The sequence below is a fragment of the Paramisgurnus dabryanus genome, chromosome 5 (genome assembly GCF_030506205.2).
Source record: "Paramisgurnus dabryanus chromosome 5, PD_genome_1.1, whole genome shotgun sequence".
NCBI lineage: Eukaryota > Metazoa > Chordata > Actinopteri > Cypriniformes > Cobitidae > Paramisgurnus > Paramisgurnus dabryanus.
The window spans coordinates 40,687,023-40,714,716 of NC_133341.1; the positions used below are offsets into that span (position 1 = coordinate 40,687,023).

Here is a 27,694-nt window from a genome sequence, read left to right on the forward strand (position 1 = left end):
AAACCGGAAGTTAACTTAAGGCCAGACGCGTTCAACACATGGTCCCTTTCGATGATTTTATATAATATATATGTTTAAAATGAAAATAAAGACTTAAAAGCTTGTATGTTTTTTTTCTCATTGTAAAAGCCATGTTTTGTTTTATTTTTATAACGGTTCCATACCATGGCTTTTGGACATATTACATTGTCAACGCTAAATAAAGTTTTCTTTTAAGTTATTAATAAACCAAATAAATTTGTTTTTAAAATAATTTATTGTTATTTATACGCAATGAAATTATTTATACGCTCTCTCTAATTGTGAACGGAAGCCCGCTCCGTTTCACCAGGTGGCGCCAGTGTGCCTTCGGGGTAAAAGAAAACCCGCAACAATGAAATGGGAGAAATTCAGCCGCATACAAACAGCATGGCAGCGCTCGTCCGCAGGGTGATTCTTCCCCAACTGACAGCGACGAGAAAAAGCAGGTAAATTTGTAATGATCTTTTGGACTTATAGACAGCTCCAGTGTTAGACGTTATTATCCCATTATCCAGAAAATCTGACGAATCTGTCAAGTGAGTTAAAATGATAGTTTAATGTTGAGTCAAGTCACAGCTAGTCTCTTCCTATCACACATAAACCTCAGGGTCATCTTCTCCTTTAAGGAAACACGTAAGAGACATGGCCAGATGTTTGTTTTCAATTTAATTTGTTTGTTGAAAAAAATATGCTTAGACAGGATCTTTATATTTAAGTTTTAATATTTAAATGCGAATGTCACAGTACAAAAAAAGTTCCCATTAATGAAAAAAAGTCTTAAAAATGGTCCAGCTGAAAAATCACATATATGTATGTAGTGCACATCTATGCTCAGTGTAATTTGGGGTATTTTTCAAACATTTGTGTACATTTCTTATTTTATGCAGGTTTCTGCTACACGGTGTTAGATGGAGTCATCAAAGGTCATTTCCAGAAGGTCAGTGGAATTCAAAATAATCCATCCTATTTCTAAAAAACATAAAAAAAATAAAAATACTGATCCATTTCCCATTTTTTTCACAACCCACGCACTAAAGATTTATGGGAATTGTAGGTGTAGTTTCTTGTGGAAGCCGTTAGATGTCACTGTTCTGTTATTTATGATCGACTGTTGTCGGCCAATGGTTTGAGTTTTGGCTGTTTGGCATGGCCCGGTTAGGATTAACCATGAAGTTCAGATGAGGTGAAACCACCTACTGGCACATATGTAACTAGACCATCTGGACCATCTTTCGCAATTGGCGGCAATTCAAAAGTTGCCATGTATTCTTATGCAATAAATTTTTTGCAAGCAACTTATAAATAATATATCATGTGTGATTTGTTATAAGGGGATTTAAAACTGGGGTATTTTATGTTGGAATTCATAAATATGAATATGTTACTAAATACATTTAATGACAAAATGCTGTTTTCTTGTTATTAGGCTTTCCAGGACTGCAAGCCCGCGTACGTCCTCTATTCCTCCTCGTAGCTTCAGGCGGGGGTTACTTGGGGTATGACCAATATGGACGATATAAAGATCGACAGCTGGAAAAGATCGGCATTGAAGTGCCACCACGGCTAGCCAGTGAAGTTCAGGTAAGATCTGCTCTCGTTGTCCTAAGCTGAACCCCAGTTTCACTGATCGTGTCTTTGCAAACCATCACACGGTTTAGTTTGTGTGAATAACGGTCATGAGACACTGTTGCAAAACATTGACATTGCAGACGCTTTGTCTTTCATATTCACAACCTTTTGCCCCACATTCAACTTTTAGTATGGGAAGCTGTGTGCTGTAAGCTTCAGTTTGGTAGGGACACTGATGGTGTTAAATGTCCTCGAAGTCTCTGGATAATGAGGTATTTTCAGGAGCCCATGCTCAAAAATGTGTGTAGATATTATTTAAGGATGGGTGTAAGACTCTCGAAGTTTCAGTTTTATGTCATTTATCTCACTTTCATTGTTTGTCCACATGTCAATTGTGTTTTGATTCTTAGAAATCACTTAATTGCACATAAAATGATACCTTTATAGCATTTTTAAGCTTTGTTTATTTCTTTACATTTTCATTTCAAAGTTAAAATTAAATTTTATTTTAAAAATTAACTTATTTTAATTTATTTTGTTTTATTTTTATAGATTGTACATTGTATACTATGGATACAATTAAATTAAAAGGATAGTTCTCCCAAAAAAAAAAATCTGTCATCATTTGCTCACCCTCATGTTAGTTAAATTCTGAATAAATTTCTTTGTTCTGCTGAACATTAAAAAAAATTTTGAGCCGTCTTTGTAACCACACAGTTCAAAGTAGGAAAAAATAGTAGTTACAAAAATATTCTCCTTTGAGAATAATGACAGAATTTTTGGGTGAACAATCCTTTTATGTGAATAAAGTGTTACTACTATAAAAATTTGCCTACCCCAAGTTTACCTTGATTAATTGAGTCAGCATAAAATTAAGCTGTGAATATGGTCTTAGACTGTTATTCAAATATTTTGTTATTGTAGTTTATTAAGATGCATTGGTATTTCATTTACCACTGTTTACCGCGGTGACAAAGTTTTTATTGTGATGTGTCATTGGTCAAATACAGGGTATGCAAACATTCAAACCTGCATTTGTCAGCTTGACACCATTTTCAGAATGTCAATAAAAAAGCTAATTTTGGCTAATCTTTATATTATTATTATTTTTCCCTTTGTTGCATTTTTATTTTCAAAATAAAATGAACAGGCCACATGCACCTGCTCTGTGTTTGGCCATGCAGGAAAATATAATCACATTTGACTTAAATGTAAAAGATTCTGCTCTATATTGTCTTGTCCGGTTGTAAAATATTTTGTTACTAGGTTTGTTAAAGTCCAATACCTAGTATATTCGTACAATACCTGAGGTATTATGTAATGTACTGTTCTTGTTGTATGGCCTTCAATGTGAGCTTGCCAGCACTGTTGTTTGAGTGTCTAAAATCACCTGAGCATGTGCTGAAGTTCTGCTGTGATGTCACCGGTGTCTGATTGGCCGGTTTTGTTCGAGTTTTCACTCGTGCGTTGTAGCGCTTATCTTTCTCATACAAGAGATAAAGATCCTTATCTTTCACATATAAGAAATTAAGATTTATCCTCCAACGTGGAGCTGCTGTCTAATGGTCACTTGGTATGACCCGTGAATGACCTGTCCCACCAGGCACTAATATTTACACAAAAAACTGTTTTAATGCTGTTAAGTCAGGACCTCCCAAACTCGTAAGATGAACTTTGTGACTTTAAACAAGCCACGCATGACACTTCTGTCACAGTAACACAAAGCCACGATCCAAACAAACAGCAACCAACACGTGTCATATTGATGAAGTTATACACAGCAGTCCTGACATTGACCGAGCACTAATTTTTAAAGGGATAGGTCATCCAAAAATTTAATTTCTGTCATTTACTCATTCTCAATTTGTATAAATTTCTTTGTTCGGGTGAATGTGAAGAAAGATATTTTGGGGAATGTTTGTAACCAAACTGTTCATGATGAGCCCCATTCACTTCCATAGAAGGATAAAAGAATAGTATAGAAGTAAATGGGCCCCATCATTCACGGTGTGTTTACAAACATTTCTCAAAACAACAAAGAAATGTATACAGGTTTGTGAGTAGATAAATAAGTGAATTTTCATGTTAGGTGATAATTTTAACTATCCCTTTAAGGGAGGCAGCCTTGCATCTTACAAACTAATATGAACAGAAGAAAAATAGCAGCCTGCACTCTTTTTTTTACATATTGAGCTCATTTGTGCATGCATAAAATTTTCACTACTGGTTAAAGGTTTAAAGTCTTTTGTCCGAAATGTTTCATGTGAGCTTAAAAATCTTGTAATTTATGGGTGTATACTTAAATGTTTGGATTTTTGAAGACAAACACTGATTTCTTGTAATAAAAAATAAAACTTTCTGTTTTTAAAAATGCATAACATGTCAATGAGGGCTCATAGTAGATATGAACTCTCTTTTAATAAAAGCTTCTCACTGCGAGACCTCAAAAAACCTCTTGATAAAAAGCCATGGGAACATTTTAATAAATTCTAGGTGAAGGGTGACTAGACCGAAGATGCTAAAAAAATAACAGAGTTTGATTTATTTTAAACATTATTAACTTCACATCGTTATTCACAAAATGACAAAATACTTTTAAATTGTGGTGTAGGCTAGTTATGATATTACGATAAAATAAACAATCGCAAATGTTTTTAATCACTTTGTCAGACTGTAAAATGGATCTGATTTCAAAGAGACCGTGATGAAACATATCGGAAAGCTTAGCGTCTGAAGATAACAGCGCGTTATGTGTAGGTGTTCCCTTTTCCAGAATGTTCTCACACAATACCGCCTTTGTTATATTTACCGGCTGGAGACACCGAGATAAATAAAATCAATAGTCTTTACATCTTCTCCTTCACGAAACTACTACGAACTCGACGCCATTTTAATCGATGTTTTAATGCGATTTTTTTTAAGCATATTCTTAAGCAACACATTTATTAACTTTCTTTTTATCTTGTGCAACTGATTCCAGATGCAGTTTAAGGAAACACTTCAAAATTACACCACCAAAAATGAATCATGATAAATTATGTCACACCAGACCAAACACAATGAATCGATAACACTAACAGTGTGTCGCAACACACAATAGCAATCGCAATACGACAACAATTGTGAAGTGGTGGTGATGGGCGCATGCCAATAGGAAGTGAACATCCCTAGTTCTATTCATCCCAAATGGCAGAACCCTTAAAGTGATAATTATGGAAGGTCTATGACAAGTGTAACCAATTAGAAGATACTTTGCGATATGAGCGATGAAAATCACATACGATTCTTTTTTTCTGGAAGGAAAGACCCTTGGTGTGCCCTTCAAGTGCGGAAAACGCAGTTGGTATTGCCTCATCTCTCGCGTTTTCCCCAGCGTTTGTCATTTGTGTTTTCTTTGTGTGTGTCACTTGGACTGTTGTTGGACTTGTAATATGTCTGCTTAGGGAGTGGATTAGACCGCAGTCGTTAAATGGGAAGTGAAATGTTTCCTCACGGGTCTGGCTAATGTTTAATGGTGACGTCACGCCACACGCGCTCTTTAAAAGCTTTTCATATGCGAGTAACTGTCAGTGATGAGACCGTGAGCGCTGAGGAGAATCTCTTCCTATTTTGTGTCTGTTTTTACGAGTGAGTATAAAGGTTTGTCCTCACTCCTCAGTATATATTTTTCTTTGTATAAATATTGCTTGTATTGAAATATGGGTTTTTACCGTGGGCTTTTTTATTTTATAGTGAATATATTACAATTATAGTCAATTATCTTTCACTAATAGATTGCTAATGCTAACGATGTTTTAGATTAAGAGAAAAGAGAAAAGTGGTCATTATGAACTTTGAATTGTAGTTTTTTTAAAGTGTTTTTTTATTTTTTATTTGTGTGAGTCAAAAGATGCGTGTAGAGTGGAAAAAATGACTTCCTGGTTATTAGGAAGTCCTGTTGTGTGAAGTTCATGTGATTTCACTTTGCTTAGCAGTGGGTGGGCTTTATTGTAAACAGCAAGTTACTTTGTAGCATTTTCAGCAATCTGTAAGTGAGCTGTTTTTGTTGTCTTTTGAAATTTGTCATTAAAGATAAAAATAATAATTTTGAAATCAGGAAATCAACATGGGATGTAGTTGCTAGAATTATTCTTTATTATTGAGACATGGGTGAAAGGGGGATGGGAGCAGAGATGGAATTCAGGATCTACTGAGCACATGCTGACAGGATTGTCTGTTTACAAACTCCTCCCTCACCCCCCTTTTCATATCACCGCCTTCCCAGCAGCACCAGCACTTCAATTCAGCAGCAGCGGCTTAGAGGAAAAGGTGGACCCTGTCATCCAGGCAGCCAATCGCAGTTCAGCAGTCCGCACGTGACGAGCAGGAGGGCCGGCCTTTGAGCTTTGCAGCAGAAAACCACCGGGCCGAACGCAAGAAGGGAGCGCGAGAGAGGGCTAAAGCACGATACGCAGTAATCCCTCCACAGTCATTATGTGTCATCAAGGTCTAATGCAGCAGCAGGGACCGTTGCGGAGCGCTGCGGGGAAATGGTGAGATGCTGCAGGTCTTTGCACAGCTCTCCTTCTTGCTACAATCTCCACAGAGTCAGGGTTGATGTGCGGCGTTTCCGCCCGCTGGGCTCCTTGGCAGGAGCGAAAGGGGAGCCCGCAAACGGCGCCAACAACGCCTGCACGGGAGGCCCTGGAGCCCCAGGGGTCTCTACTCAGCTCAGCCACCGGAGCCGATTCAGGTACCGGCAGAGAGAGAGAGAGATTGTGATATTGGACTTAGTTCAGGTTGAGATGACAGGTGAATTTGGTTGTGATGGAGTAGTTTGGAGAATAGGTTGTATTTAGAACAATCGTGGATAGACATTTGAGGGCTGAAAAGTGCATGAAAGAGAGAGGAAAAGTGGATTACAGAGACCTCTGGTGAACTCAAGAGATTTGTTTCAAATGATTGAATTAATTTTTGCCAACCCACAGAGAGAGGCACAATCAGTGTACAGGGATGGATGCAGACTACTGAGTTTGTGCAAAGGGATCTAGCTCGCCGGGCCCCCCGTCTCTGTCCCACAAAGCTTTGCGACCCCGTTTGCCCTAATTGTAATGTAACGTTACGTTTTTGCTGCGTCACAATCGCAAGTGAGCCGGTTCGGATGCGGTGATCTAAATCGCTTCATCCAAAACAGGCCACCCTCAGATGCTGTTTCTCTCGAGTAAGATGTTAAGGGAGGCTCATATTCAGCCAGTGATTGGCCAATGTGTGTCTGCAATGAAGAAACAAGGGGGGGCTGTATAGGAGAGAGAGGGAGAGATGAAAAACAAAGATCGGAGGATAATCTAAAGAAGTCTGAACCTAAAGACTTTGTCTTTCTACTTGATACACAGTATGTGTAGGACCCTGAATCACAGTTGCGGTGGTCTATTCATGTGCGCTGGACAGCTTGGGGGAAGGGGAGGAATGCTTTAAATTGTATTGAATGATTACCTGACTACTAAAAGCTGTCATTGTGTGAAGTCATTGAGATATATCAATGTTTACTATTTTCCGGACGTTAAAATGAGGTGCGTTTAAACGACGTGTGAGTTTATACCAGATACTTGCAGAATTATCAGAGGAAATGTAGTTAATCAATAAAAACAACATTTATATAGCAGAGCTGTCACAGACCGGCATCCAGTTTATATGTTGGATTACACAACCATTATCGCTGCTTATGTAAACTAAAAATATTATAGTATGATAACATTTCCTGAAAATACCCATGCAACGCAATGCAATAGTGTTGTATTTCAGTGCATGTGAAGGGCATTGCTATGTGGATGATAAGGGGTTCAGAATTGTTTTTAGCTTGTTGTTAGGGTCTTCAGGGTTGTAGTCAGGGCATAGCTTTGCTTATTTGTTGCTTGGTCTTTAAATTTGAGCTCTTACTATGTAAAGTAATGACTACTAGGCTGATCTACAGGAGATGCATTTTGTGTGTGTGTGTATATAAATATAAAGTAAAAGCAATGTAAAAAAGTGGTCTTCCTGTAGCTCAATTGATAGAGCAGTGCATTACCAATGCAAAGATTATGTGTTTGATCCCATTGATGTAAATGTATACTTTTATCTAGCAGAAGCCCACTCATGAGATCAGCGGATACGATGATGCACTTTTGTTTATGATTATGATAAGATATTTTGTTGCCCCAGCTACGATAGAGATCAAAACATTGCACGGTGCGCATGTACTAGCCTGTCATTGAGTTCATGCTGTCTTCGTTTTTATACACCGTGTGCAGGTGCCCAAGGCATTTCTATTTATTTGCAGACATAAGCCTTTCAAACATAAGAATACAGATTTTGAAAGGGGTACAGTGTTCTCCTCCTCCATTGTAAATATTTGTGTTTGTGTTAGATAAACTAAGTCCCCTCTGTGTACAGGTCAGTGTGGGTTTTCATCCAGATTAGGGTGGATGCAGTATTATATTCTATAGATAGACGTACATAGTTGCATCCGTGGATGGTTGGTGCCGTCTCATCACTTTCAGGGCCAAATATGACCCAGTTTACTGACACACTAATGCTAATCTCTCTTTAGCCAGAAGCACTCGCTCTTAGTGTTGTCTCAATAAAAGGCGCACGGTCGGAAATGCAGTCAAACCAGGTGACATCGGTTTATTCAGGCATTATGTATCCAAAATAGAGGGGCAACCATTTTTGCATACCTTGTTCTGTTCGCCTACATGCAACATTTGTTATGATCCAGAATTCGAGATGTTATCGCCCCTCACAGGTGCTAAAAATAAATAAAATGATGGTGGATATCCCTCATGGGTGCTTTAGTTCTGTTTAAACATCGTGACCCACTTCATCAGAATGATGGTTACTGAACAGATTGCATGCACATTTGCATTGAATAAATAGTCTAGCCGTTCGGGTAACACATCATTTCTAGAGCAAGTTTATCTGGTAGGTGACCATGAATCCTAAATTAGCCTCAAATGTGTTAATCAGGTGAAAGTTCGCCTTGCATGGGGAAATGTTGAAAACGTAGCTGAGCTGAACGTCAGAGAGGATGTGGATCGTGTAGTTGAGATGACCTTGAGGTTAAGTTTACTGTGGAGACCTGCTGTTCCTCTCTTTTTCCTATTTCAACATATTGTGTGTCTTCTGCTTTTTATTCTCTCTATGGGCTGCTGTGTTTGGTCTTTGGTATGAGTGAGTGGGTTGTGTGTATAATTTTGCATGTTTTATAAACTCTCTTTTCTACATTTTGCTATCTCGACAGAGTAGCCCTCTTATGTTCTTATAGGGTGAATCTCTCAAAAACATCCCCCAATCCCACCCCCCAAAAAATCTAGAGAAAAATATGCCTTAATACTCCTGCTTAGTCCGTTTTGTGTTTTTTTTTTTTTTTGTATTGTCAGGGATTTTACCCTAATTCTCATTAGCTTAATGCATTTGGATGAGAATTTACAGAAATGAAACTCCCACCTCTTCCATTGGTTAGATACATGTGGTCCTGCCCCAAACCATTGATTCAGCTGATGCTGGGATGCACAAATGCTTAACAAAGCACCTTGAGTAACCAACCTACACCTGGCTTACGTATAATAGTTTCTGCTTATTAAACTGGCATACTAAGGCTGGATTTACACTGCAACTATTGATGCCCAATTCCGATTTGTTATATATATATATATATATATATATATATATATTTTGACGACCTGCTTACATCATCTTTTAAAAGCGACTCGTATCCGATATCAGCATTTACACTAAACACTTGGCAAAACAATTCAAGGCAGACATACTGATCCAGAACAGCTTAAACCACAGAGGAAGTAAAATGTTGTTATATGCAATGGACACCGACACAAGGATTATATAAGATTATAGAGCTTTAGTTCTGTAACAAGACATAAAACTTGAATATTACTCCACTAAGCGGAGCCGTTGTCCTCCATTGTGCTGCTAAGGAGAGTCATGTGATCGCGGGTGCTGTCCACCTGAGTTGGCGCATTTGCCAGCAACGCATTTTTTTATGATGCACGACACATCTTGAGATGGGAATATCGGATCTGTCCGCTTACATTGTGGACGTGAATGCATGTATCAGAGTCATATCTGGTTTATTTCCAAATATGAATAAGGCAATCCTTCCTTTTTTGTGATTGTTGCGGGCAAAAATCCTTGATCTTGCGGCACGTTTTCTTAAAAAATGCAAGGGAATATGCGGGATATTTATGCAATTTTATGCGATGAAATTGCGGGAACTTGCAACTTTTGCAGCTTTTCAATGATTTTCACGTCACTTCATAACGTTCCCATGGTACCAGGGGACATGGCTGCGCTTGTGTGAGATAAATGCACCATTTTTCAACTTTCTGCTAATATATATTTATATGATTATGAAATCATGCCAGCCCTGCAAATTTTACGCACAGAAATCTGCAATTTATGCTGCGAAAGTGCGGCATATTCGAAAAAATGCTCCCCCACATAAATATGCAGACTTTGGCTATTATGCGTTGAATCATGTAATCGCATAATCACGTTTTTCCGGAGGGACTGATAAGGCCTCTATGCGGAATCTATGCGCTTTTATCTTGCTTTTATTTTGCTTAAACATTCGTGGGTCATATCAGATCTGAGGGAAAATATCAGAATTGAGTCACTTCAAACATGCAATGTAAATGCGGCCTAAGAGGTGTGATAAAGCTACATAATTTTCCTGCCTCAATTTCTCTAAGCAAAATATAAATCTTTTTCATTTTGGGTTGGGTTTTTGTGAGATTTATCCTTTAGCAAAACTATCTGTATATACATCTTTTGTTTTCCACTTTTTATTTCCATATCTTTTTTGTACATTTTTTTTATACATGACTAGCTAGGTGTTTTGCGCACTTTTGTGCATAATGGTTGTGTTGTTCAGGTTGCAGTTCCCACAACTGGCCTTGCGGCGGCGTTTAGGTCAGCTGAGCTGCATGTCCCGGCCCACTGTCCGCCTTCGCTCATGGCCTCTGTCCTTCCTGTACTACATCCTGCCATTCGGAGCACTCAAACCTCTCGCCAAAGTGGGCTGGAGGCCCACAAGCAGAGTAAGTATGGGTGGAAATGTCAAATAGACCCCAAATACCTCTAAAGTTGTGTGCTATATCTCACTATCCAGAGACATTGATATCCATCAGTGTATATGTCCATTTTGCTTTTCAAATCATGACATGCATTGGGTGTTAACAGGTGCGTAGGATGATGCTTGGGTTTGATGATATGACTGTGACTGTGATGATGGGTACAATATTAAAATGTTAAGGTGTAATGCCCTACATAACAGTAGGCCATAGTGATTTAGGATCAGCTTTTTGTATACATAACTTTTCGATGTGCACCCCCCCAAATCTCAAACTTAGAATTTGATTTAAACAAAGCATATTAAATGATGCAATGCAGTGCTGCGGGTTAGTAGCCTTGGATTTTGGTTTGATTACACGGAATTTATGATAAATGTATGTTTTTTTATAAAATTTAATAAAACTAGAGCCACTTTGAGAACCACTGCCATAACCCCTAGAAGGTGATCTACAAATCTGATCTGAGGTCAGCAAAAAGGGCTATCAGCAGATGGCTACTTGCATATGAACCCGCTGAACTCTGTGCTCCATTTGGACTGATGTGAAAAGAGCCATTGTCCCTGATAGCTGTGCTGAACTGAGAAATACTTTGTGTCCAGACCCAGTTGAAGGCACAGTGCCACGGTGGTACTGACACCACTATTGTATAGCTCTCACCAGTCAGAAATTCACCAGTAACCCATGTTGATGCTTAAACAGATACCGTATATCCAGTGGAAGTCAGGAAGTTGAAGCAGAGAATACAAATTGCTTGTTAATGTAAATGTTGTTTATGTATAATTTTAATTAATGACTAAAAGTCGCGACCACTCCCCTTAATCTGCCTTCAGATAAACCTTCTGATGCTCGCAGCAGGGTTACGTGAATGTCTGAGTTGCACACAATAGGCATGTGAGAGGGTTGTGTCGTCGTGTATCAAACGACTTAGGCCCTGTTTATATTAGAGAATTTGCGTTTTAAAACGGCATTTTAAAATGAAAACGATCCTTGTTTATACTAGCATTTTAAAAAGAATCTTCATCCACACTATACACCACCATAAACGCATGAAACATGACCAATCACGTAACTGGGCATGTGCATAAAAGTGTAAAATAACTTATTACTCTAATAATAGCTTACCTTTGCGCATTTACGCAGCCTAGGGGTGTGCGATATTGACAAAGATTCATACCTGGTTCTTTTGCTGGCAACTACAACAGACACTATTTTTGAACCTATAAAAATGTGTTTGGGAAAGTCTTATACTGTTCTAGCTCCCCCCTACAACATATTAATATGATTAATAGGTTAATTTTGATTTTATAACTAAACATAAAGGTCTTTATGATTTAAAAAGAAAGCTTTCATGTGAACAGTACTAAACGAACTTGAAGCAAAAAGAAATTTCAGCAAATTCAAACTTCAATCAAACATAGTAAGAGGTGAAGTATAGCTTTAGCCTACAGAAATGCTTATTGCATTAATTTTTAAAAGTGTGCGAGGTCCTTGCACGTCCTCCGCTAGCAACACAGAAATAGCTAAAAGCGCAAGCGGCTAAACGAGCATTATATATTAATGACGTTGAGTTTATTGTTTTTATTAATTTATATTCACAAAACGTATCAACAAAACATCGATTAAAATTAAGAGACAAATTATATGAAACGAAATTCATTTTAAAGTAGCAAACAAAACTTAAATTAAACTCGAAAATAATGGCTGACCCATTACAATTCTCCCTTCATACTGCCCTTTACAACGCCCTATGGCGTTTAAAATTACAGTCTATCTTTCGTAATAAGCTATCTAAATTTAAACAAAACATAAACAAAATTACAACAATATTCAAACTCAACAATGCTCAAACATAAATATAAAATAGACATGTATCCTTATAGATAATGTTAAAACAATCCGATATAGCGTTTATAATAGCTGGTTGTTAGGTGTTTGCTATTTTTGGCAAAACCTCCATTGCAAACCTCCATTTACCTGAATAAAATAATTTTTACTTTGAAAATGATGCGCTGTCACGTTAACATCAGCTGTTCGTTAACATAAGACTCCGTCTACGTTCATTTACACTCAGCGCAACGTCTGAGTTCTAAAACAGGGTCTGCAGCGTTTGCGAACGAATCCGTTTATGAGGGTCAAAAACGGTGGTGTAGTGTAGATGAAAGGCGTAAACGTAGCAAAAGTAACGCGTTTTAAAGGATAAACGCATTAATGTAAACATAGCCTTAGAAAACACAGACTTACAGGACAGGGTTCCCAGAGGTCCTTGAAATTCTTGAAAGTTTGTGAATCTGGGGGAAATATTAAAGGCCCTGGGAAGTTTTTGAAAATTTACATACATAGATACAGGTCATTAAAAGTGCTTGACTCTATTTTATGCAAGACGTTTTCTGAAAAAAAATCCATATTCCCTGTGTAGTGTGGGATAATATCATAAAATTTCTAGCCTTTTAAGCACACATGCTAAAATGTTCGCTTTAAATGGTTATATCTTCTGTATGCGAATGGTGATTCATACCAAAATGCTTTTTTGCATAGTGGTGTTTGACAAATGAAAACATCTCGGGTTACGTATGTAACTGTTGTTCCATTCTCAGGGAACGAGACGCTGCGTCTCCCTTGCCATACTTCCTGTGTCCCTTTAACGGCAATATTTCAGATAGTGATATACTTCCTGACTCCTGCGTCCCCCTGTCTTTGTCGTTAAGTCTCACCATTGGTTGAATTTGATATACACATTCAGATGCACTTACCCCTGAAGCATCCCCAAAGTGTCTCCGCAGTGACGCAGCGCGAGTTCCCTCAAAATGGAACTGTTATAATGTATCTTAAAAGGCAACACGACGTAACCTTGCTCTAACTTGAAATGTGTCCCCACGTTTAGTCCTTGAATTTGAGGGTATTGGACCTGGAAAGTCCTTGAAAGGACCTTGAATTTGAAGTTAACTAAGGTGTGGGAACCCTGTAAGGAAAACACCACCGTTTTTCAATATTTTACTTTGTTCTTACCTCAACTTAGACGTATCCCTAACTTTTTTCAATGCATGCACTTAATCTTTGTACAGCACGTTGTGAATGTGTTAGTATTTAGCCTAGACCCGTTCATTCCTTGGGATCCAAACAGGGATGAATTTAGAAATTATGATGTTACTGCACGTCGAGGGCGAAGTGCTGCAAACTAAAAAATGAGACTGTCTCCAATTTTCTGAAGAAAATACTCGCAATGATGTTGAACAGTGGCGGCTGGTGACTTCTTTTCCGTAAGTGTCGTGTGTTGCTCGTCATTTCAAAATACGTGTTAGTTGCGTCATGTGAACCATGTGCATCATGCGCCTGCTGCACACGCGTCAAAAGGGTTTATGATAAAAGAGACGTTCACAAACAACTGTCACTTTTCATAAACACCTTATACCTTAAATGCACTATAACTCATTTTTCTTCTGCCAAAGTTATATGTGTGATGTAAATGCCTGCACTTCCTGCTGTTAAACCATTTGCAACCCACCACCCTGTAAGAGTTTCCACATTTAGCATCCTGTCTATCAGCTGAGATTGAAGCTGACTACAGTAATCCACTTACACCGAACACTCAGGCTAGTTCCTGTCCTGTATCCCAGCCATAGGATCACTTCATGCCCACATCAATAATGATCAGCAGGCTAAACTGATCTAAACACTCCTGCGGATGAAACAGTAGACGTTATAGCCCGTTGCTGCATGTGCCGGACTCATAGCAACACTGTTGCTATTGTTACTTTTGCAGGGTTTTACCTGCCTACTAGAATTAACACTTCTTTAAAAATAAATGTTTTGTCCTTTTAAAATAACTTTTTTACGGGGCACATCATGTACCATGTTTTTATTTGCTTGATATCGTATTGATGCATTTTAAAAGTCATTTTAAGGTTCATTGTATACATTTATTTATACATTTATTATATATGAGAAATGTTCCACATGTGTGCATTATTTTTTGATAAACGCAAATGTCTTAAAATAATCACCAGAGCCATGTCTATAATAAGTGTGGTTTAAACGAAATAATTGACTCCAGTCCTTTGAATAATTTGAAATTAATGCACACTTGTGATATTTGAAAAAGTCAACGACCCCTTCTCAATTATTTTTTGCATACTTTATTGCACTTGTAAAGCCCTCCCACACTTTGTGTTCTTATGTGTGTACAAAATACATTTACCTACCTACATTAATGCTTTAAGATGAATTATACCATAGGTACCTCAGATCCAGCAAAGTGGACCACAGTTTTTAGGAGGATTGCTGTAAGCGTATTCCTGACCACAATTGTTTCATGCCTGTTTCTCTACTCTTTATTTGGGTGCAGGTTACAATCTACAAATCCATTCCCACGAGATTGCTCTCCAGAGCCTGGGGTCGTTTAAATCAGGTGGACCTGCCCACTTGGTTACGAAAACCTATCTACAATTTGTATATATGGACATTTGGCGTCAACATGAAAGAAGCGGCTGTGGAAGATCTACAGCACTACAGAAACCTGGGAGAGTTTTTTAGGCGCAAACTCAAACCTCAGGTCCGACCAGTATGTGACTCGCACTGCGTGGTGAGTCTGGGTCAAAAGCCCATTCTTAAAATCAGATATCCATGTTGTTCAATGAGGACTGAGCAAATTAGATTTACATTTTATATTACTGTGCTCTTGTGTGTAATTATACATTTGAGTAAGTGAGTATAATCAGTTTGACAACATGTACTTACTATAGGGTTTGGTTTTGGTTTAGGGTTAGTTGCATGTAATTATGCATAATTATGGGCCGATAGTCATGGCCGATATACCGTGTCAATCAAAAGTGAACAGGAAAATGCAATGAATTTGAGCTTTGTGTAGAAAATGTAAAGAAACGTCTCTAGTTTAATGTTCAGTATTAATGGTCATTATATGAATGAATAACATTTAGAAAATTTAATCTTCAGAATTTAGTTAATGCAAGTTAACATAACCATCAACAGATATCCGTCAGAATAATCGGCTATATTAGTATTGGTGGAAAAATGTAATATTGATGCATCTCTAGTGCATCTCTTTTACTCAAGTAAAAGTACGTTGAATGATGTTAAATGTACTTAAATATTTAATGTTAAACAAAAACTTGTATTTATGAAATTTAATGGAGTAAAAAGTATGATATATCATTTGAAAATGTTAATTTTCCAAAGAAAAACACTGACACAATACAAATACTTGAAAAATGTACTCAAGTAGAAAGTAAAAATAATTCTCTACTGTGTCCACCTCTGCTCTTATTACTAAAATATGTACATATGTGTAACCCAAACTAGTTTTTTATTCACTTCCATGCATATTTGAATGTGGGAAACCCAGATTTCAAGTTGGTTGCATTCTCATAATGTCTCATTTGTCACTCCATAGATCAGCCCAGCTGATGGCAAGATCCTTCATTTTGGTCACGTAAAGAACTGTGAGGTGGAACAGGTAAAGGGTGTGACCTACTCCCTGGAGACGTTCCTCGGGCCCCGCACCTGTACTGAGAGTCTCCTGAATAACAGAAGTGAGTCCTTCTTTAAAAAAACATTAACCTTGCTCTGGCCTTTCTGATAAGTGGATTGCTTGCTCATTGATAATGTAATGTTGTGTGAAAATCATGCTATGAATCCTGGTTCTGTTGTTGATCTGTTACTGCTAATAAAATAAAATGTTTGTATTGTTTTTACAGACAACTATCAACTGTATTTTTACTCAGTGACAATTTAATATTAAAATCGTATCAGTTAACGGTTAATGTTTGATTAACAAGCATGCCTAATTGTTACCCAAGATAAATGATGGATATCTATGAATGGTGTTAAAGGGATAGTTCGGCCAAAAATGATATTAAACCCATGATTTACTCACCCCCAAGCTGTCCGAGTTGCATATGTCCATCGTTTTTCAGACAAACACATTTTCGGATATTTTAGAAAATATTTTAGATCTTTCAGTTGATTAAATGTAATGTTACGGGGTCCACAACCTTCAAGTCCAAAAAAAGTGCATCCATCCTTCACAAATTAAATCCAAACGGCTCCAGGATGATAAACAAAGGTCTTCTGAGGGTAATCCACGCGGTGTTGTTGTAGAAATATCCATATTTAAACTTTATTAACGAAAATAAATACCTTCCGGTAGCGCCGCCATCTTAGTCGCGTCTGCATTCAGGATGAGAGCTTACGCAGCCTACAGAGGCTACTCTGCTGCTGCTCTGTGCCCCCGCCCTCCGAATTTGTCATATGTCACTAAGAAAAGTGCGTACACTACGCTAATACTCTCTCCTGAAAACAGAGGAGTCTAAGATGGCGGCGCTACGGAAAGGTAGTTATTTTCGTTAATAAAGTTTTTAATATTGATATTTCTACAACAACACCGCGCGGATTACCCTCAGAAGACCTTTGTTTGTCATCCTGGAGCCGTTTGGATTTAATTTGTGAAAGATGGACGCACTTTTTTTGGACTTGAAGGTCGTGGACCCCGTAACATTACATTTAATCAACTAAAAGATCTAAAACATTTTCTAAAATATCCGAAAATGTGTTTGTCTGAAAAACGATGGACATATGCAACTCGGACAGCTTGGGGGTGAGTAAATCATGGGTTTAATATCATTTTTGGCCGAACTCTCCCTATAAAGCCTTTAATTATGAAATTTTATTGGTTAATAGTAATATTACTTTAACACTATTCAGCATATTGATCCAGCGATATGCCTTACTTAAAGGGACACTACACTTTTAAAAAATAAAAATATGCAAATTTTCTTGGCTCCCCTACAGTTAAACATTTGATTCTTACCGTTTTGGAATCCATTCAGCCGATCTCTGGGTCTGGTGGTACCACTTTTAGCATAGCTTAGCATAATCCATTGAATCTTATTAGACCATTAGCAGAGTATAGTTCCTAGACATATCTACCTAGAAAATCACAACTTTTAATTTTCTGTCGGTCTTAGTACACAATGTTACTACAGAAGAGTTCAACTCTGGTCAATTTTGAGCGCGATGCTAATGGCCTAAACAGATTCAATGGATTTTGCTAAGCTATGCTAAAAGTTGTAGTGCCAGACATGGAGATCTGCTGAATGGATTCAAAAGAGGTAAAAATCAAATGTTTAACTCTAAGGGAGCTGGAAAATTAGCATATTTTCAAAAAAAAGTGGAGTGTCCCTTTAAGCTCTCCATTATCTTTCTCTGTATATTGCTTTCTCTTACATACATCAAAATACAAAGCATATCATCACATTTTCATTCAAGCTGAAATTTTTGCCAGTGTTTGGCACAACAGACATTGAGTGCGTTAACATGCACAGTCTTACGCCGTTTATGATTAATAAACTGATAACGTGTGGGTCATGCGTAAGCAAAAACCGATCGGCACTGGTAGTTTTTTGCTCATTACGCCGATTTCGCGTGGCATGTAAACACCTTTACTGGCTTTCTTACGATTTTGTCCATGTGCGCATGTCTCCACGTATGAAAGATAAACGTCACACGCGGAAGTAAGCGCAAAGTAACAAATAAAAGTCTCCGCTCGACTAAAGCAGTTGGCAGAGTAACTGTTAAAATAGAAGCTCATGTTACATTTACAGGTTCTGCGACCCGAGAAGAGATACAACAGTACAGCTTAAGACAGATATGCCGTTGGCTTTTTGATAAACTATTATGTACTATAGATGGTGACGTCCCATGTAAACGCAATTGTCTGCATAGCCGGTTCATGGATTTGCATGTAAACGCATGAAAACAATTTTCTATAATAAGAAGATTTTTGCTAGTTATCTGCTTATTCTGTGCATGTAAACGCACTCAGTGTCACCCCAAACTCTCATGTTCGTACATTCCAGGGAATCTGTATTCGTGTAATTTACGTATATTATATTTCCTGTGTCCTGTTTAGATGAGGAAGACCCTGGCACGTTCCAGGAATCCCTGGTCACTAAGGAAGGGAATGAGTTATTTCACTGCGTAGTATATCTGGCTCCAGGAGACTACCACTGCTTCCACTCACCTACAGACTGGAGAGTGGCACACAGACGACACTTTCCAGGTCAGTGTCTCTCTCGCTGTCTCGTTCTCTCTCTACTTGGCTGCTACTATTATATAACTTTGTTATGATGTGTATGTGTTTCCTGTTGCAGGTTCTCTGATGTCAGTGAACCCAGGGGTTGCCCGCTGGATTAAGGAACTTTTTTGCCACAATGAGCGTGTGGTCTTGAGCGGGGAGTGGACACATGGCTTTTTTTCACTCACAGCTGTAGGGGCCACGAATGTGGGATCTATACGCATATACTTTGACAAGGTTAGTATGCTCAGACATCTTTATAACCAGCTAATAGCTCAAGATGCAACCTAAAATAGCCATTATTGTTCTTATTCATGCCACTTTTCCATTGGATAGTACAGCCCGGTACGGTTCAGTACAAGGTTTCCACTGTTTACAACAGTGGCTCTCAAACTGGGCGGTCACAAGTTTTCTGACAATTTATAAAAATACATTCATATATTATACCTTAGATAAATAAGGCTACTAATCATTAGCATTACATTTAATATGTTTTGTTTAATTCAAATTTTAAGTTTTAGTTTGTTTCATGTCAGAAATTTTCTTTGGGGGGTCACAAAGGAATGCACAGCCCAAAGTGGGGTTCGCATGATGAAAAAAAATGAGAACCACTGGTGTACAGTACCTAGTACCCGATACTTTTTTAGTACCATCTCAAGGGAGTCGTACCGATACCAAAGCGTAGCGTGTAATACTGCAGATCACTGATTGGCCGGAAAGAATCATCACTACCAGCTTCATTGCTAAATGCAAGATTAGCTTATCCTTGTGCACCATCAGACAAACCAAGTGATGTCATCATCTGTGCTATGTTGTACATACAAGTTCCCAAACTTCCTAAACATCCACATGGAGAGAATCAAGAACACCATTCCATTGATATGCTCCCTTGTTGAGCGTTTGTTTGTATCGTGATGTCACACACCTGTATAGGCGGTGCAACTGTAATGACAAGTCTATAATCTCACCCACTTTGATGATCCAATGGAAAAGCAAAGTAAAGCCGTGTGGTACTTTCCCAGGTGGTACTATCCCAGTACAATTACTACAGAAACTGTTTAAGGCATAGCATCACTATCACTGGTGTTTTATTTCCTTCTTAAAAAAAATACATTGTGAAGCCATTTGTGAAATATAGAGCTACACCACAAAAATGGGTTTGGCCTTATTCCTAATGGGAGATGGGAAGCTCTCTGTTAACAGAGAGCAAGACAGGATCAGGATTGTGTAACAATTTGGGTTAATGGGTGATATGACTGCGCAAGTGGATTAAGTGGATTGGTGGTGGTCATCTGTGTGTAGTGTATAGTAACTTAATGAAAGCTGTGTCCAATCATAAACACAATCATTCTACATTATGTAAAAAACATGCTGTGAAAATATAACCTTGATATCTTTAAAAAAAAATTGGCTTGGTAAGACTGTGCCATAGATTGAAATAAATGAGAAATCATCATCTTTGATGCTCCAAATGGCATAATTAGGTTGAGACTTTAACTTTCACAGACAAGGTCAATAATATGGAATACTCGAAATATCTCAAACTTCTTGCCTAGATTAATTGTTTCAATAACATATTTCAAATCGGAAGTAAAATTGTATCCAGTATCATAAACGGAAGTTAGTCAGCTCAAATCCTGTTATTTTTTACAGCCATGTTGACCTTTTAAAATTTAATTTAGTCTTGTAAAGCGGAAATACAGCAGCGTTGTTGATGTGTTAATATTTAATGTATTAGTTTATATTTGAATTGCCCATCTCTTCTGTGATCTCTCTGGTAGGATTTTAGTAGCGCATTAACAGTGTAACCTGTAGCAGGGTGTGCCCTCATCTAGCCCTCATCTTATCTCATTATACAGCCTATTGTCCATTATACAGCATTATCCATCTTATCTCATTATAAAGCTCTGTGTTTACTTTCTTTTATAAGAACCAATGATTTTGAAGAGGATGTATAAATAAACATCATAAATTTAGGTTTAGTGCGTAGGGTTGCAAAATTCTGGCAATTTTCAAGGCTGGAAACTTTCAATGGGATTATAGGAGAATATATTAATGACTCACCCTCATGTCGTTCCAAACTCGTAAGACCTCCGTTCGTCTTCAGAACACAGTTTAAGATATTTTAGATTTAGTAAGAGAGCTTGTTGACCCTTCATTGAAAATCTATGTATGTATGGTATACTGTCCATGTCCAGAAAGGTTATAAAAACATCATCTAAGTAGTCCATGTGACATCAGTGGGTCAGTTAGAATGTGTTGAAGCATCAAAACATTCATTTTGGTCTAAAATAACAAAAATTACGACTAGGGATGCATAACGATTAATCGCGATTTAATCCATAGCAGAATAAGTTTTTGTTTACATCGTATATGTGTGTGAACTGTGTATAATAATTATGTATGTATAAATATGCACACATGCATGTATAATTTTAATAAAAAATATATATAAGTATTTATATCTATATATAAAATTAAGTATACATAAATATACAAATGTGTATATAGGGGTGGGCGGAATGACCAAAAATCTATTTCACGGAATGAGTCATTTTATTTCACGGAACCGAATATTTCACGGTATACATGTTTTTCAGTTTATATTGTTTTTTGATGATAAAAATGTACAGAAATTAACAACTCACTATAGCTTTTAACTAAATGCTCACCACAGTTATAAAATATGAGGAATTTAAAGTTAATAATGTTGAAGTGAAAATGCCCAGAAGATAACAACAGATAAGTCTTGATTAGACAGAATCTTGTTTTTAATAGAGTTATTAATTTTATAGACTATTGAAGCTATAGTATGGCTTCATTGTATTTTGTATTTATGCATACATTACATTAAACGAATGCAATATGTAAAATGAACAGGTATAAATATATGCAAAAACCTACAGACAGGATAAATACCTGTATGTGAGAGAAGAAGCTCTAGATATTATAAATGTGACAGGTGCTATGATGTGATGATCATAAAGTTTGTTTTAAGATCTTGACGCCCTTTACTTTCTATTAGACCTTAACATTTGCATCTCTTTCTCATCTTTCCGATCAAAATGTTTGTATAAGCAAATGGCGCGTCAAACTACATTGCTCCAGAAGCGCACGTGTCACTGATATAAACGCGAGTTTTGTCTTAGCTTGCTTAAAGTTCAGAAAACTTTACAACTATTAGCATTATGTGCGAGAAGAACTCTTTATTTGGCGTCGCAGCTCCTTGCGCTTGCCTAAAGAGCCCTCTGCACGCGAGAGTCTCGCTGTGTGACCCTTGGTGGATTCACTGGCACTTATTATAAAAATTACACAAATAACTCGTTCATTTTTTTATAAGTGAACTATTTTACATGTTTCTCCGTCACACTCAGTCTAACATGCTGGAGGGCAGAGTTAGCCACGCCCACTTACTTGCATTCCGCGGAATAGACGGAATAGAAAAATCTGTTACGTCTGACATTTTATTCTGCGGTAACGGAATATACCGTCATACCGCCCAGCCCTATGTGTATATATACACTAGGGCTGTCAAAATTAATGCGTTAATAACGCGTTAACGCAAATTCATTTAACGGCACTAATTTTATTAACGCACGATTAACGCGACACATTTCTTTCACACAATTTGACACAATTTCTGTTTGTCCCACAGCTGGATGAATTGAGGCGCAGCAAGTGACCTGCGCTGTCTAGATGAGTCGGTGGTTTTCATAAAAATAAGAACATTAAGCTTTTGTCTAGCGAATCCAATGCTCTAAATGGTCATTTAATATCTAAATCTTTATCTGCACGTTTCCAGAGAGGTGTACCGTCCCAAATCCATCATCTAAAGCAAAGATGCGTCTTCTTTCACTTTTTGGTTTTGTTTTTAAAGCATTCAGAAATTATAGAAAATAGACTGCAGGACTTGCTTGATGTTAAAATAATTATTAAGAGAGATAAAGTTCGGGACCTGTTTGATGTTAAAAGAGTTATTAAGAGTGACAAGACTCAAAAGCCATGTCTGACGCAGACGTCTGAAGCGCATGCATACAAACGCGCGAGTGCCATCTAATACATCTAATATATATGTCTGACGCAGACGTCTGAAGCGCATGCATACAAACGCGCGAGTGCCATCTAATACATCTAATATATATATATATATATATATATATATATATATATATATATATATATATATATATATATATATATATATATATATATATATATATATATATATATATATATATATATATATATATAGACATCTAATACAAAATTACAGTTTTAAAAATATCTGTTTTGACACGAATTCACGCAGGTATGACCTTTAATCTGTTATATCTGAAGTGAATGTTTGGATTAACTGTTGAGTAAAAGTATCTGTTGTGTAACATTATATTAAACCCTTGCATTAGCCTACATAATCTTAAAGCAGTCTGTCTCAATGTCAAAATTAAATAATAAAAGAAAACATATATTTAACATATATTGATATTGTTTTTGCTCTGCGTAAACAGGTGTAGTTCTGTCATGCTTTGTCAGATTCCAACAATTGTTCCAATTGTTTTGAAGTTTTTTTTAATAGAGAATGTTAAAATATAAATGACTAATTTTTGAAAATGTGCTCATCCAACTCAGGTCACAAATGATCAGCAGCAAACAGAAATGGAGAAAGAACAACGTCTTCTAAAGGGAAAATCATATATAAAACTATATCTGATGGTTCTGTTGAAAATTTAAACAGGCTGTGATAAACATACATTTGCATATAGCATATATATTTGTCCAAATCCATGTTGATTAGAGCATTAAAAACTTGAAAAGTGTTAAATTTAGATAAATTTAGAACAGTTAAATGGCGATTAATTTGCGATTAATCGCTAGTTAACTCACGAAATCATGCGATTAATCCAGATTAAATATTTTAATCTATTGACAGCCCTAATATACACACATAAACATTTCTTAAATATTTACATGCGTGTGTGTGCATTTATCTATACAAAGTTATTATACACAGTTCACATACATATATGATGTAAACAAAAACTTATTCTGCTATAGATTAATCGCAATTAATCGTTATGCATCCCTAATTATGACTTTATTCAGCAGTGTCTTCTCTTCCGCATCTGTTGTTAAGCGAATGCACAAGACTAAAGTCACGTGACTGCAGTGGACTGCAGATGACGTGTTATCCTCAGACATGTTTGTGAAGTTTTTTTTCCAAACTTACAGCGTGTGTCTTCCTTGGATTGTAAACAAAGCCCAGGCACACACAAAACAAACAGCTGGGGCGCATCAGATAACACGTCAGTTGCGTCGTACATCATCCGCGTCACTGCAGTCATGTGCCTTTATTCTCGCACATCCGAATAAACTGGGAATCAAAAAATGCAAAGTTACCTATAACAGGGAACTTAAAAGATCTTTCAGCATAATTTTGTTTAAAACAACAACCTTTAATGCAATTTCAGTTGAATTTCTACATGCACACAGGCTGCTTACATAAAAAACCACTGAAACCACACCCCCTGCATGTACTTGCATTTATCCATAACATTCACAGATCATTTCTTGATCATTTCCTCTACATTCTGCTAGACAGTTTTCTTTCATCACACAGAATTACTGTCCCACCCAAAAGTTTGGACATATTACTATTTTATAGTCTATTATGCTCATCAAAGCTGGATTTATGTGATCAAAAATCCTTCAGAAATCATCAGAATGATAATTCAAAATTTGTATTATCCTGCATGCATGTCTGCTTATGACCAAACCAAATGTTTATTGTTTATTTATGTTTGAATGTGATATATTGATTTTCCTAAATTTTCAATTCCCCTAAATTCCTGTAAGTTTCCAGTTTGGAATATTTCCAAAATTATCCAGAATAGGGATGCATAACGATTAATCGTGATTAATCTATAGCAGAATAAAAGTTTTTATTTACATCATCTATGTGTGTGAACTGTGTATAATAACTTTGTATAGATAAATGCACACACATGCATGTGTATATATATTTAAGATGTGTATATGTGTAGATTTACATGTATATTTATATGTATAATTTATATATATTTTTTTGTATTTATATTTTATAACATTATACATGCATGTGTGCATATTTATATATACATAATTATTATGATGTAAACAAAAAGATTAATTTCTATTAATCGTTATGCATCCCTACTCCAGATTAATTTTCCATGTAAAGTTCCGGAAATTTATCGGGAACTTTCCGCCCCTTGTGGTGCATCAGTGTTGAATATTTCTGTACTTTATCTTGCAGAGCGCATTGGACTAGCAATGCAATGGGTTCAAGTCCTAGGGATCACACACAAACACTTGAAAAAAAAATTATCGATTAAATGCACAGCAAGTTGCTTTGGATAAAAACGTTTATCGTAAAGATTTTAACAATGTGTTTTTTTTCCCTTTTAGGAATTACGTACCAACAGCCCTCGCTACAGCAAAGGGACTTTCAATGACTTGAGCTACGTAACAAACAACAACCAAGAAGGCATTTCCATGAGGAAAGGCGAGCACCTGGGCGAATTCAACCTGGGCTCAACTATCGTGCTGCTGTTTGAAGCGCCACGAAATTTCACCTTTAATTTGCAAGCGGGCCAAAAGATCCGTTTCGGAGAACCCCTCGGGACAATGTGAAATTGAGAAGAGGGGTAACGGATTGATGGACACACTAGACGTGTGCAGATGCTTTCAGGGTCTCGGAAACTAATACACTCACGTTTTTGTGCTCTGTTTAAACTGAGATACATGTGCGTTCATATGTACTCGCTCAAACCACCACTGATGCATTGTTGCCATTGGGGTCATTTATATGCTTGTTTTTGTCGTTTTCTTGTTAAATACTTTGTAAGGCAAAGCTTAGATCGTGAAGATGTAATGTGTTTGCCTTGAAACACCATCCAGCTTTTTGTTTTGAGCTAAATTATTTTTTTATTGAGTTTAAGGAAACTTTTTTGTTTCTTTTTTTGTCCACATTGCCTTTGGCTGGAGTCATTTTTGCACAGCTGTAAAAAAAAGAGAGAATGTACAAGAGACATTTGGTTTATCAAACCTCTTTAATTCAGTTCTTTCCGTCCAACTTTTTCTCATTACGAATTTTGACAAAATCATTGCCACCTGATAACAATTTTTACTGCCATTGTTCTCTGATGTAAAAATTTGCCTTTGCTTTTTGGTTTTAGAGAGATTAGTTGGGAGATTAACGGTGAGGATTATTATGGTGGTCCAGAAAGCTCTACTGTTTTTATCTGAATTTGATTAGTGCCAAAAACCCAAGATATATTTTTACTAACATGTTTTTGCCCTTTTGATATAAATCAGAATTGTCTTTGGGCTTATGCGTTTTGGTCTTGGAGTCTTTTTCTTGATCATTTTTGTTTAAACGAGCATCCGGAAATTTTAACAGATTAATTCCTACACCAAGATGACGACGCTTCTTGATCTCCTTCGATCTGGACCACGCATGTGCTACTACCAGAGGTTTGGGCCACTGGACAAATGTTTGCCTCAAAACACTGTTGTGTACCTGGCCACACTTTTTAAAAAAAGTATCAAACTCTTTTAAAAGAAATCTTATTAATTCATTTAACATAGACATTAGTTACACACTAGTTAAGAGCGCAGTAAATGTTGTTAATAAATTTTGAAGATTATTTCCAATGTTGTGGTTTAAATGTCTTTTTAAACACCACATGCTATCATGTCATTTGGTACTATGGTAAGGTAATAGTTTATTGGACATGTACCATAAATGTCGTCATCGTTGTTCCTGTCTAGCATTGCATTAGCAGCGCAAAAGGTCATGGGTGTTCAAACCTAGTGAACACACACACATGATGATAAAATGTATATGTTGTAATCCACTGAAAGTCACTTTGATATGCATCTGCCAAATGCATAAATGTCAATATATCATTCAGATCCACTGGTATTATACAAATTATTTAAGTAACAAGTTGGATTAAGTTATTTAAACAAGCAGGAAAGTTTCAATGTAGACTAGAAACATATACATATACAAACATAATTTAAATGAATATGTTGGAAGGACAGGGACGCCTGACCAATGTATTTGGGTGAAGTCATTCATCCTTATTGGATTCATAATTAACAAAATCTCTTTGGAATTTGGATTAAGATGCTTTAGATGGGTTTCCCCCCATTATGATTTGTTTGGGGATGTGTAAATATTAGCAATGGCCCCTTCAGAAATGAAAACCCTTCTTCGTGCTATTAGTGTTTTGTGATGTGTCAAAAAGTAAGCTGCAGTGACTTGACACGAAATCCTAGAGTCCTACTAGAAATAAAGTGCCGCAGCAGGAATGCCTATTTTTGTAGGCCAATCCTGAAGTTAGCGGGACACTAATCCCTCGTCCAAAAGCCCATTCATTTTCCCCATAGACTTTTGGATTATTGCAAAAAATAATCTCTGCGTTTAACAAACGTTTATGACACTTACATGTTTTGTCCAACAAAAACTTCCCAAAAGTAAGTACTTTTATGACTTATAAAACGCTTAATTTTGACTTTAAATTTCTAGTAAATGCATTTACAATTCAAAATTCATATTAAGATAAACTTGTTGGACAAAACGTGTAAGTGTCTTAAACTTTTGATAAACACAGAGCTTATTTTTTTTGCGATAGTCCAAAAGTCTATGGTAAAACAAATGGGCTTTGTGCGAGAGAACATCTCAGGCCTACAAAAATACATTGCGTATTCCTATAGAGTTAACAAGACACTGGTTCCTTCGTCAAAAAGACCGTAATTTTTTTATGAGCATTAATCCTAAACTTTGTTTAACAAGATAATCTTCACAGACGAACACAACTTTGATGAAGTATAAATGAGTTTGCCGAAATCACTGAAATTTGGC

The 27,694-nt window shown here is 36.9% G+C and overlaps 1 protein-coding gene across 10 annotated transcripts; it reads left to right on the top strand.

Annotated features, from left to right (window-relative positions):
* The first annotated feature begins 363 nt into the window (after positions 1-363).
* Positions 364-26,478, top strand: pisd (phosphatidylserine decarboxylase). Of its 10 annotated transcripts, none has more exons than XM_065284174.1 (8): positions 364-467; positions 909-958; positions 1,448-1,602; positions 15,040-15,276; positions 16,105-16,243; positions 18,622-18,771; positions 18,863-19,023; positions 25,231-26,478. In XM_065284174.1, exons 1-8 carry the CDS (start codon positions 379-381, stop codon positions 25,453-25,455), a joined length of 1,206 nt encoding a protein of 401 aa, XP_065140246.1. In that variant the 5' UTR covers positions 364-378; the 3' UTR covers positions 25,456-26,478. The 10 variants fall into 10 exon arrangements, with proteins under 10 accessions (XP_065140246.1, XP_065140248.1, XP_065140245.1 ...); XM_065284173.2 differs by lacking the exons at positions 364-467; positions 909-958; positions 1,448-1,602 and adding exons at positions 5,042-5,229; positions 5,855-6,322; positions 10,499-10,664; XM_065284170.2 differs by lacking the exons at positions 364-467; positions 909-958; positions 1,448-1,602 and adding exons at positions 5,042-5,229; positions 5,858-6,322; positions 10,499-10,664.
* The last annotated feature ends 1,216 nt before the right edge of the window (positions 26,479-27,694 follow it).